The 13,367-nt window shown below is 36.9% G+C and overlaps 1 protein-coding gene across 1 annotated transcript in view; it reads right to left on the minus strand.

Moving 5' to 3' along the window:
* The window catches only part of CPED1 (cadherin like and PC-esterase domain containing 1), a 270,311-nt gene that overhangs the window by 211,120 nt on the left and 45,824 nt on the right, over window positions 1–13,367 (minus strand). Inside the window, exon 4 of the mRNA XM_057732280.1 lies at window positions 5,563–5,669. Coding sequence (XP_057588263.1) covers window positions 5,563–5,669 — 107 coding nt within the window. The remainder of the gene's footprint in view (window positions 1–5,562; window positions 5,670–13,367) is intronic.

Below are 13,367 nucleotides of genomic sequence, written 5' to 3' on the forward strand. Positions count from 1 at the left end.
CCCAAGTTCCAAAGGCCCTCGGTGATTTGAATCACGGACGTCTAGTGGTAATTCAATGCTAAACCTGTTAGCATTTATAGTGTTCACTTCATACTGAAGGGTATTTATTGCTTTCAAATATAAAACTCAGTCACCACAAAACTCTCTTTTAACAAAAATTTGTTCTTAGAAAGCTTCATTAATGTCATAAATTCAAACATATCTTTTAATTTATAAAGAAAAGATATAAGCAAGCTTAATTCCCTCCTCTTCTGAATTTACAGATTAGCTATTCTCAACTAAATCTCCCCAAAATGCCAAATATGGTAACATCTCATTAAAACCAGCAGAAAGATTGAGTGTAAATCAGCTTGAAAATCAGATTCATTTTTGAGCCATTATTGATTACTTTCAAATTCATTCACTCTACACTAAAAATGTATTAGAGTTTCTTTACTGTGGCCTGTGGGCCTGACTGGATAAAAGGGACTCAGCTGCAGCTCTAACCCTAGAAAAGAGAGGGAACCAGGAACATGGGCTGCAGTCCCACTTCTGGCACATAACAAAATTAGAACCTTGAGCACATCACTTTATTTTTCTTTTTCAGTTTCTCCGTTTGTAAAAATAGAGCCTTGGGTCTCTAGATACCACTTCTCCTCTAAGCTTTGATCAATTCAATAATTCAGTCATAAGTTGTAGTTTTTAAAAAATGATTCATTTAAAGTGCTTTGAAACAGTTCATCGATTAAAAGTTCTCTAACCTTTGCAATCTTGTTAACTCTATCCGTTTATTCAGCAAACTGTAAACTTCAGCCCAGGTCAAACATACATAAAGCCCAGGCTTCAGCAGAATCCGCTCTTGTGAACGTGAGAATTGAGAAAAGTGTATAGTACACTTTAGATTTTAGGGATGCCTCCACGACTCAAACTCAAAAGTGATCAATTTTAGAGTCTAAACGTAGGAAAAGAAGGGCTTTCCCCAAATCCCGACGTTTTCAATTCAGAATTCCTAAGACAGGCTGGAGGGAGGGGACAGAGTGCTGCAAAGGTCTGGGGAACCCATCACAGAGGTTTGGGGTTTTTTTGCCGTTGTTGTTAACACACAAAGGACCTTTCTAAATTAGATTGTGACAAGGTTTAAAAGTCAATAAACTTGAACCATTTTCCTCCACTTAAGGAAAAAAAATCACTCAGTTGCTATTGACTAAATAGACTCTTTTAACGATAGAAGGGCCCAGAAAAAGAAGCAGCATTAGCTAAGTAGCAGTGAAGGCTGTGTACGGACACAGGTCCTATTGAAAACCTTCTCCCACTTCTTGAGGGGCTCAGAGTAAATGTGCCGCCGTTGCAGATGCTTAGAGCATCCCTGTTATGCTGTCCTGACCTCTACAAACTGAAAGGAATCGCAGAGCCCTGGTTAAGTGGATAACAGCAACTGAACTAACGGGCCAGAAGAATATGTGTAGATGCTGCAAAGACAGAGTAGAGTTTGCACAGATTTCAGATACAAGGGTAGTTGTTGTGTCACATCAGAGAGATGACTTTTCATATGAGACCTTGGGTCACAGTGATGAAATGGCTCAGGGTCAACAAAGCATTTGCTTCAAAAAGCCAGAGCCAAGTCAAAGGAAGCCACTGCTCTCACTTTCCCATACCCCACCCAATGACCTCCTCCACTGCTCTTTCCTCCAAAGCACATCTTTGGAATTCACAGAGTCAAAGAAGATGACGTGACTGTGGTGACACGTGACACTAGAAATATCGTCTCCATTCTACTCTGCAACTGAGCACCGGGCTAAGCAGTTAAACTAAATAACCTGGCACAAAGAGATAAACACATACAAGGCTATGGGTCCTGCAGCTGTGGTAAATCAACTTTATTACACATATTTTAACTTTTTAATTGTTAAACCTAATAAGGTTCTTCAATATGCTAGTGTTTTTTATTTTTATGTACATCATAAAATACGTAAGATTTGCACCATTATCAAGTGGAACATAAAAACGTTTTCACTGGGATTAGCTGACTTTTATACAATGAGCTTCTCCAGCTTAATACTGCAATAATTATTTTTAATAGAATTTATTTTGGGGTGGGCAATTTTAAGTTCACAGCAAAACTGAGCAGAAGGTACAGAGATTTCCCATATATCCACTCCCCCCACCCATGCACAGCCTCCCTCCTTATCAACGTCTCCCCCAGAGTGGTACGTCCCTTACAACTGATGAACTTACACTGACACATTATTACCACCCAGAGAGTCATTTTTAATATATACCAACTTTCTATTGGGTTTGAATGCTTTATATATGTGTGCGCACACGTGGGTGGGTGTGTATTTTATACAGACTGCTGTTTTTCTTGGCACAAAAGCTTCTGCATCTTTGAAAGGAATAGAATGCATATGAAAAAATTGATAATGACATTTGGGCCCTAAGATATTTCTGAGATCAAACTGCGAGAAAAGAAATGTGCATTTAAAAATATTTCAATCCTAATCTGTGGTAATCTGCGTCTAAATTGTTTTCATTACATACTGTCAGAAGCAAAAGTAAAAAAAAAAAATCATTCTTATTTTGAGTCGTATTTCATTCATAAGAACAACAGTATAATGTTAATTATAAACATTCAGAAAGTATTTATAACTCAAAAAAAACTAAAACTGCAGTAATACCATTAACTCATTAAAGAAAGTAGACATTTGAGTTTGGGCTATTTATATAAAGTGTAAGAAAGCACCCAGGGGAAAAAGCTTTTTGGTCACTCATGAACACTGAGAGTGACACATATCACGTATCTTAGGGAACTGTTCCTTTTCTTCATTAGACCTGTAGAGATGTTCACGTCTTTTATCAAAAATCAGAACTTCTCTGAAAACTGTTCCGTATCATCCATAAGGAAGAGAATTAATGTCAAGAAGGGAACCAGCTAATCAAAAAAAAAAAGAAGTCTTATTATCCATTTCTCTTACATGTAATTATCACTCCATCACAGTCACCTGAAAATGTTCTAGAGAGCTTTAAAATAAGAGCCATTTCAGTAGTTCTCAGTGCTCCAAGTATTAAAAACTAGCATCCCGGATTCAGGGATTGCTAATCCTACAAACATTCAGAACTAGAAACGAATTTCTCTGCTCTTGAAATACTAGGACCTGTCTGTTCAAGGTGAGGTAGAGCGCCACTTACTAAACTTGGTGTTATCCCAAATAGCAGACCTTGCTTCACTTTCAGCATCACAGAGACCAATACAATTTTAAACTCCTGTTACTTTCCTCCTGGCTAGAGAGACTCCTGGTCATTCATCCTCTATAACAGATCTTAAGATCATTTTCATTAAGCACTTAAATTCCAAAATTCTAAACTGATGAGTAATCCTAATTTGAGCAGCTGCCCTTTCTTTGTTCATTCCACAGTCATTGACAATCCTAACATGTACCCAACAAACTTGAAGCAACTTTGTTTTGAATATTTATGTTTACATAAATGAGTCATGGTTCACAAAACTTCAAATTACTCATGCTCCAAAGTGACAGTTATCTAATATGTATCATTTAGAATTTATGTATTCTTTAGGAATATTCATTAGAATAGGCTTTAAGTGCAGCATCTAAATATTTATCTTAAAAGGTTCTATAGTGATATGGTTAAGCACACAGAATTTAAAGTCAGACTGCCAGAGTTTGAATCCTAGAAACTTCATTTATTAGCTAAGAGGACTTAAGTAATTTTCTTAATCTCTCTGTGCTTCAGTGTCCTCATATGTAAAGAATGGACATAAACAAATATGTAAGCACTTAGAAGGGTTCTCAGTAGGAGGCCTGGGCAAGAGATTGGAAAGTGGGAGCAGAGAGAGGTTGAATACTTATCTTTCTGGCTTCCTCTTCTGCAGGGCTATGATTTGGCAATGGCTACATCGCCTATGTTTATAGCTCCTTTCCACAGATCCCTCTTTCTTGGCTCCGGCTCTTATTTGGTTTTCCTACACCATCCTACTGTACATACCCTCCTTCAGACCAAGGGTGGTAAAACCTTATAATGTTGCTAGTCCCTGGGTGCCTATAACCTTTTTTGTTTCTCCTATCCTGCCAAAAGCTCTGTAAATAGCTCTTTCATTAGTTTCTCTTCAGTTAAATCCTTTGGAGTGTGGCATTTTGTTTCCTGCTGGGACATTGAAACACACAGCAAATATTGTCGACTTTATCCTATAGCTGATGGGAAGCCATGCAAGATTTTAAGCACAGAAGTAATCAGGTTAATTCAGTGTTTTCTGTTTTTCACTCTGGTAACTGTGAGCCGGATGGATTTCAGGGGCGAAAACACGTTTCAGAAAAATCGGTGAGGAGGATTCTGCAATCGTCCTGGTTATACATGGTGACTGTCTGACCAGAATAAAGGTAGTCAATATGGAAAGTAGGTAAGATATTTGAGAACTATTTAGAAGTTAAATTCCTTAGTATTCGTGATTGATAGAATGCAGATGGCAAGGGAGAGGCAGGGCTCAAAGGTGAAGACCAGATTTCTACCTTAGGAAGTGGCAGAGTGGTTAATCACACAGTCAGCAGAGCAGTTCTGCAGAGCTTCTAAGTACAAGTGCAGAAGTGAGTTTACCAAGGAAAACCATGAATTCACTTTCTCTGGGTTGAGTCTGAGGTCCTGTGTGGCATCCAAATGGAGATGTTCAGCGGGCAGTTACGCATGCAAGCCTGAAGCCTGAGAAACTGCTCTGAACTTGAGACGTAGATTTGGAAGTCGTCAACTACAAACGGTCGTTGACACTTTAGGGGCGGTTTTGGGGAACAGAGGCATAGCAGAGGAAATGCGGCTCTGAAGAACACAGAAAGGATGGCCAAAGGTGTACAAGAAGAAGCGAAAGAATGTGCTCAGTCTAAAGGCCAAGGGAGGAAAGAGTTGGAAGGAAGGAGTGATCACCATTGTCAATTACAGAAATATCGCATGACCACGGTAGCTGCTATAGTACTCTTTTACTACTGAAAAAAGAGTCATTGGCTTTGACACTTTTCTCACAAATTTGTTAAAGTTATCAAAAATACAGCACATACAAACTATCCAGCACAGTGACTAGCACATTGTAGGCATCTGATAATTTTTAGTTAAATTTTCTAGAAGCGTTTATAAAAGGTTACACACAATAGTGGATATTGGATGTCATTTTCAAAAGTTAATAACAAACTATATAAATTTTTGATAATTCAGGATATCAACTTAAGTTTGAAAAAGTCAAAACCGGTATCTAGTAAATAAAATCTTTACTACTCTGGATGACGAGGTGGCCAAGGTAAGCAACATACCATAGGCTATATATTTCAAGGTCAAGTTTTGGGACCCACTAGGTAAAACTGGATCCTACTGATAGCAGCTGAAGTTGAAGGGGATCCTATCAAACCAAAAATGGTGAACATTTTATGGTAAAGTGTATAAGGCATGGCCATTGAAACTTTCTCCAAAGATGCAACGGTTCCAATTTTTCAAAACTTTTTTTTTTCAACATTATGGACCAGGAAATACTGGTGTTAATATCCATAGGTTTGATAAAATCTGCACATTTTGAAAAAGAATATTTACCTTTTGATGTAAACCTAACAGGCACATGTCTTCATTGGATATGCAGGGTTTTCCACCAGCTTTCCTAGAAGACAGGCAAATGAGCAGATCCCAAGCGCCCAAACCACCTAACAGCAAAAGAGTATGGAAAAACAAACAATTTTTTATCAGATTCTTAAAGGCACCATTTACTTCTTCAGATTAAAGAACGTAATTATTTAAATCCTAAAACACAAGTAACAATGATTCTGAATATACTTAAAAGTTAATATTTGAAGTAATTAAAATTCAACTTTTCTAATTAAGCAGAACTAATACTTTAACATTGTATCTTAGGGAAAATCCAATTATCTGAAGTTATATCATAAAATTCCTTTAAAATACTAAAATTAGAATGTTTCAAGTCACTAATTTTATAAATTAATAAAGCCTTAATTGGAGATTGGGAGGAAAGAAATTTATAAAGTCTTTTAAGAGATGAGAGAGTTGTAAAATCAAATAATAATAAGTCAAAATACTGAACATTTTGTTCTAGGCCTCCATATTACCATTACTTTTCACAGATGTTAAAAATCAAAAAATGTTTTTATAAGTTTTCTTACAAAGAAAAAGTTGTGCCGGGTAGAAAATAAAATTTAATGAAAAATTTAAGTTAGGTTTTGTCTAAAAGGAATTTGTGTTCTGGTTATAGACAGCAGAGTTGACTTCGAAATACAGAATATAACACAGACATTTCAGCTATTCCACCAAGAACAAAGTTCTTTGCCAATACATCATAGTTACTTGCCAAAATAATCTCAACAGAGTATATTCTTGCATCATACCTGAACGTTTAAAAATTAACATTTACATGGCTATATGGTTTTATTTTCCTTTAGTCTTTCTGATCTATTTACATAAATTTGTATCAGCATAACTTGTATATAATTGACGCTTTAGAAATATTTGTTAAATGGATGAATGAATAACTGGCTAATGATAGGGTAGTAAACACATTATTTCAGAAACAATATAGAAATATCTTTCTCAAAAAAAAAAAAAAAAAAGAACAGAAAAAGAAACCTAAGTAATATATAAAAGAATTGGTTCTACCTGGGAAACTTTCTCCATTTTGGATGGAAATTCAGTTTAGAAAATGAAGCAATTCCTGTACACATGACATCTTTTGTGGCTCAAATTCCAAGTAACTATGTATGCCAGACCTCACAAGTCACTTCCTGCATTATTAGTGGCTTCAAAAAGCTAGAATATATCCAATGCCTCCAAATTCTATCTTTTAAAAATTTCCTAGAATTTCTCACTTGAGAGCATAATGTTTCCAAAGAAGAATTATTAGGGGGGAAAAAAAGTTGATGAGGAAGAATGATTTATGACAATTAGTAAATTTATGAAATTTTACTCTCCACTAATCAAGTCCTTTTCCATCTGACAAGTCCTGTGCTGTCTGAGCTATTGGTCCCTCTGTAGTCGTCTTGCTGCTGGAAGGGAAACCTCTCTGCCAAACAAAAGGATCCAGACAACTGAACTCAAGTTAACATCTGAGCTCTTGTCCTAAAGCTTCTCTGTTTGCTTGATGTATCTCAAGGTGCTGGAAGATAGCATAAGAGTTCAAAAGAACAAGGAGAAATGATGTTGGTGATTTGGAGTTGGGAGAGATCTCACCCAGGTAATAGCCATCAGGTCTTATGTGTCAAGGGTCTACCCTGTCCCACGCACTCTCCCTTTGAAGGAAACTACAAACAGATTCCGATAGCCAAAACCTAATACTCCATGATGATTCCAATACTTTATTTTAAATGTGCACCTGGCATTTTCAGCCAAAACCTTTTGATATGGATTCAAAAGGGAAAACACAGAGACTGTTTTCATTCGATATTACTTCTAGCACAGGAAACACTAAAACCCTAGAAGAAACCTCCTGTCATAATATACGCAATTAAATATTTTAATAAGATAAGAACATGCAGAGAGAGAGGAATTTCATATTATGGACTGCATTGTTTGGGTGTTAAAAACAAAGTATGTTTCATATTCCTAAGTCTGAGTATGCCCCCTCTTCACTACCAAGGCATACACACAATTTCTAGAGTTGATAGAAAGAAATATATATTTAAGTGATAAATGTTTGAAACTGGAGACACATTTAAATAATTCAAAGCATTCAATTTATTAAGAACCTCCTCTGAGCTGAACACTGTACTAGAAATATGAAAGTAAATAGTAAATAGCAGGAAGTCATTGCCCTTAGCAATCTATAAGGGATCTAAACATCAAAAAGGATTTAGGCTAACTTATAAAGCATCACACAGTTTCTTGACATTCATAAGGTTACCCCTCATCTCTCAAAAATATTTAATATTTTAAATTTAAAAATATTTCAAAAATACCTTACAGCACATCAATTTCCTCTTAAAATGAAGTAAAGTATAACCAAAAGTTTTAAGTGATCTTTTCATATCCTCCTTGCTTAATTCTTGCTACTATGGTCTGAAAAATATGCTGATTACTTCTATTCAAAATTCCATTTACTGTTACCCTTGCTGAATTCCACATCAAACTTCCAAATCTCTATTTCCTAATTAAATTTCTAGTTAAAGTAGACCTTTTCGATTTCTCTTCATTTCTATCTACAAGTCTACTCTCTCCACCAACTCCCACAAGCCTCCCCCCCCTTTTTCTTTCCCATTCGTGTGATTTAATGACATCAACACTTTAGAGCTAGGTCACAGCCCTTTTTGAAAGAAAAACACTTTAATTGCTTTATGAGAGGTGCTATGTATTCAAGCTTGGTTTAAAAAAACCCCAAAGCCATACTGAAATCTAGAAACTGAGCAGAGAGCAAAGCACACTCACTAGTGAAGTAAATCACATTCAGAAGTCAACCTTGGAGCATCTGGGATATAAATTTGTGCCTCAACAAGATTACAAATTACTATATACTGTGAAGCTTTGGGGCCACGCTCAACAAGATAAAAGCATGAGTGTTTAATGGACAATGCCCAGGGTGGACGGCAGAGATTGCAGACTGCAAGCGCACAGGGGCAGTAATGCCTGCATATGGGGTGTATCTGGCCTGCACAGTGTTTGTTTTGTTTTTGTTTTTAATTTTGAGTGTTGGCCAAAATGCAAAAATCAGCACAATTCACATAAAAATCCAGATTTCAGCTTTCATTGGAAAACATTGAAGTTTTGGGTCTATATCCTAAAAGGCAGCCACTGACAGTTGAGGACAGCTTCCCACATTTTCAGTAGTTTACCTTAGTGGCCCCGCCTGGCCCCAGCTCTGCCTAGGCTCTGCCTTTAGTAGCAGCGGACAGTCCTTAGAACTGGTGTAAAACACCGGTGTGTCAGTCTTCCATGAATTGTTCATTCAGCAAGCTGATGTTCCATGTTTTCACTTTTAATGAATTAGGCCTGTTCCCTAGGTAAACTGGTTTTGTTGAAATGACTGCATGCAAGTTGATATTTGCTCAGTTGGTCAACTGGTCTTTAAAGAATGTCTGAACAGCCCTCTGATTTCCATCTTTGGCCATGCTCTTCCACAAGATTGAGTAAGGTCACTTCAACTCCAGAGACATTTGGTTGGCCATGCTAAAGTTGGCAAGGACTGAAGTGTGGCCACGTAGAATCATTCTTTCTCTAAGGAGCTGAAAAAAAATCAGGATTGGCCTGGAGCCATGTTTTTCCCTTATGTCATTTCAGTTGGATTGCTAACGTGGACGAGGTCCCACTCCTAGGTGGATCTGTCTTCATTTCTTTCCTCACACTCTCTCTTTGGACTCTTTCCACACTCAGTCTGTCTCGGGGCTGTTGTCACAGTTATAAGTGGCCCAGGACAGGCTCTTTCTAGGCATTGAGGTAAATATTTTTGGTGCTGGTCTTACTTGATGTGTTCCTTCTGCCCCCTGAAGGCTGACACTAGTGTAAGAGCTGAGAAGTCAGATTTGGATTGCTGCTGTACAGCAGAAACGAACACAACATTGTAAAGCAACTATACTCCAATAAAAAGTAATTAAAAAAAAAAAGATTTGGATTGGGGAAAAAGCATGCAAAGCAGATCCTGGCCAATTTGGATGATGGCTTCTTAGGTTTTCCTGGCATAAGGAAAGGAGATCTTTATGTGACTCAGCCTAACTCTTTAGAATACTGCATTAGGATTTGGGCGCCAAGGCCACACTAATAAATAAGGAATAGTAGCATAATGAATCAATGGCAAATAGTTCTTGAGCACTTACAGTATGCCAGGTACTGTCCCAAGTATTTCCATTAATTAATTTATTCTACACCATACCCTGATAGATGCACATTTTCTTTTTTTTTTTAAGCACAGAAAGGTTAAATAACTTGCCCAAGGTTGGCCATCTAGTTCGTGATGGGAAGAGAATTTGAACACAGGAAGTCTAGCCCCAGAAGCCATGTTTGTGATCATTACATCATTACTGCTTCAAAAATGCAGGAGGCAACAGAGACACTTAGGTTTGATGCCTAACTTACACAGAACTTCCAACAACACTGTGGAGTAGAAACAATTATTACACATACTCTACAAAAGAAGAAACTGAGACAAAGAGGAACTATCTAGCTTTGCTATTTTCTCAACTTCTATTTTCCTTTGGGACCTTGGAGGAAAAAAGACTATAACAGGTATAACTTGGGTATTCCTAGACCCTCCCCTAGCAAGAGCACCCTAAAACATTATTAGTGACACCACTGGTAACTGAAGAAAGAGAAATATTCATGTGTAAAAGGAGACAGCTCTCAACTGCACATGTACTCAGGAACCATAAATATTAACTGGGTTTCCACCTACTTTTGAGAAGAAATCTCTAGAAGTTTCTCAGATTTTTTTTTTTTTTTTGATGATTAAAATGATTTCTTTCCCTGTCACAAAGAAACCAGAGCAGGACTAGCTCCCAGATCGGGCTAGCCAAGCCCTTAAGTAGAGAGGTCACAGGACATAGTTCTAGGAAAACAGGATGTGGATGTTCCATGCTCCATCTCAAAATGACAAAAACATGAAAAATCTACAGGATTCTCCCCCATAAACTGTGGAACATTGTTGCTTATTATCCTGCCTCCACAGTGTTGGCTCTGGAAGCAATGAAAACCCCACAGACGATTTTAGGAGGATATGTCAGGGTCCAGCTTTATCACTTCAGACATAATATGGCACGGACCTTAGTTTTTATCCTTCTCTAAGCATTCTTGGGAACAACTTGACATCTCAGTGTCAAAAGTAAGAGCTATTTTTAAAGGCTTTTGTTCTTGTTTTTGTTTTAATCAAGCATCTGCCCTACGGAGGGAGGCTGCCTGTAGAATATTTCCAGTCTCTCATAGGCAGGCTGCCATGTAAAGCAAACAATCATTTCCTGGCTATCAAATGAGCTCCTCATTGATAAAGTCTACCGGGTCAGTAACCCAATTCAGAGCACAACAGAGAGCTCTCAGATAGCATCATTCCTATAAATGCTGTTTATTCTCAAAGAATGACAAGTCTACTCCTGCTTTATTTTTCTCCAAAGCATCTATCATCATCTGACAGATTATATATCTCTTGTCTGTCTGTTTATTGTTTGTCTCTCCCCATTAGAATGTGAGCTTCACGAGGGCAGAACTGGGTCTATTTTATTCACTGCTGTATTCTCAGTATCTAAAACAGTGGCTAGAATTTAAGAAGTATTTGCTATTAGCTAAATGCATAAAGGAATGAATAACTGAATGTGAGCAGTAGACCAATAACTAAAACTCCATCAAATGCTAAGATACTGAAATATTTTTGTAAAAGTTAAAAATGGATGAATAGGGGCTTCCCTGGTGGCGCAGTGGTTAAAAATCCTCCTGCCAGTACAGGGGACAGGGTTTGATCCCTGGTCTGGGAAGATCCCACATGCCACGGAGTAACTGAGCCTGTGGGCCACAACTACTGAGCCCATGCGCTGCAACTACTGAAGCCCGCACGCCTAGAGCCTGTGCTCCACAACAAGAGAAGCCACTGCAATGAGAAACCCACACACCGCAACAATTGCCACAACTAGAGAAAGCCCGCACGCAGCAACGAAGACCCAATGCAGCTAAAAGTAAAATAAATAATAAAATAAATCTTTAAAAAATAAATGGATGAATAATAACAAAACATTAGAGTAGTTTTTTTAAAAAGGACATAAAGATACATTTTGGTTCTTAGTAAGAAAGAAGGAGAGAAGTAAATAAGAAAAACAAAGGTAACCATTCATTGCATTTAAATAACTGTAATATTAATTATGAAAGCTAATAGCAGATTCTAAGTGCTTTACTTATTAGAAACTTTTCTGTTAACACATACATTTGACTGAAGCAGAAAAGATTTCTAAAGTGTGACTTGGAAAATAAACTTGTCCAGCAACTTTTAAGATACATAGCTACTAAAGCCAAGTCTCATTCACTTATTCATAGCATTATATACTATTATACTCCTTAAGGACACAGTAGTGTGATTTCCTAAAATTTGTTTTATTTCAGTGTGAAATACTGAAAATGCTTAAAGGATATATAATATTCCTTCATAATATAAAAAGTATTAAATAATACATAATATTCCTTTATTATATATATATAACGAGGATATTTCATACGTTCACTGTTCCATTTGTATGTTTTCTTCACAACTATAAGATTCTCATCACATAACAAAGTCTTCCTTTCTTTGCATCCTTCCTTTACCAGAGTTAGTAGATAGTTTACATTCATGAATTCATTGTTAACTTATTGATAATAAGTTGGGTTCTATGCTTGATTCTACCACAAGATTGTCTGAATATAAATTAGCTATTTCTGAATCAAGTTGCATTAACCAGTTCCCTTAACTGTATTCTTAATATGATGCATCTACAGAACAGTAACACAGCACCCATACTTAATTAATTTTATTCATGGCTTTTCTTTAAGGACAACAAACATTCAAGTTCTCATATCTAACAATGATTATAGTAGACACTTAGTAGATGTTTATTGGACTGTATATTTCAATTTTCAGAATTCATTTTAAAAGAAAGCATACATATTGAAACTTGAGATTTTTGATGTATTACATAACATGGTCACAAAATCTAATTAAATCTGGTTTCTTGCCCCAAGAGTCTGGTCATGGATTGTTTGCTTGTGTGCCTCTGGCTCCTTATCCTTTAAGAGCTGATGATGAAAACTCTGTGTTTCACCACAGAGAAATTCTAAACCACTCTCCCCTTGACGTTCTAAATCCATACTAGGGATAAAGTTTTCCTGTCCTAATGTCTACTGCTTTCTGCCATAAAAGAGGTTTGGAGGTTGCTTCTGTGAAGAGTTTTGAGCTCCTGAAATTCTTCTAACCTAAGCTCAAGAAAACAACATCATGATTAAACTTTTGCAAAAGTTAAAAGACTCCTGCTCTAAAGAAACTTTTCATTAAGAAGAGCATGAAAAGAAATAGATCAGTTTATTCTTATGAAATAAACTCAAAAAATGTTTACTTTAGAAGGCTTGCTAAAGTTTTCTTTCATAGGTTTTTGTTTGTTTTCTGTTTTTGTTTTTAACATTTATTTATTTATTTGGCTGCACTGGGTCTTAGTTGCCACATGCGGGATCTTCGTTGTGGCATGCAGGATCTTTAGTTGTGGCATGTAGGCTCTTAGTTGTGGCATGTGGGATCTAGAACCCTGAGCAGGGATTGAACCCAGGCTCCCTGCATTGGGAGTGCAAAGTCTTAACCACTGGAACACCAGGGAAGTCCCAGAGTTTTGTTTTGTTTTTTAATTAATTTTTATTGGAGTATAGTTGCTTTACAATGTCGTGTTAGTTTCTACTGTATAAAA

This window comes from Hippopotamus amphibius, chromosome 4 (assembly GCF_030028045.1).
Source record: "Hippopotamus amphibius kiboko isolate mHipAmp2 chromosome 4, mHipAmp2.hap2, whole genome shotgun sequence".
Taxonomy (NCBI): Eukaryota; Metazoa; Chordata; class Mammalia; order Artiodactyla; family Hippopotamidae; genus Hippopotamus; species Hippopotamus amphibius.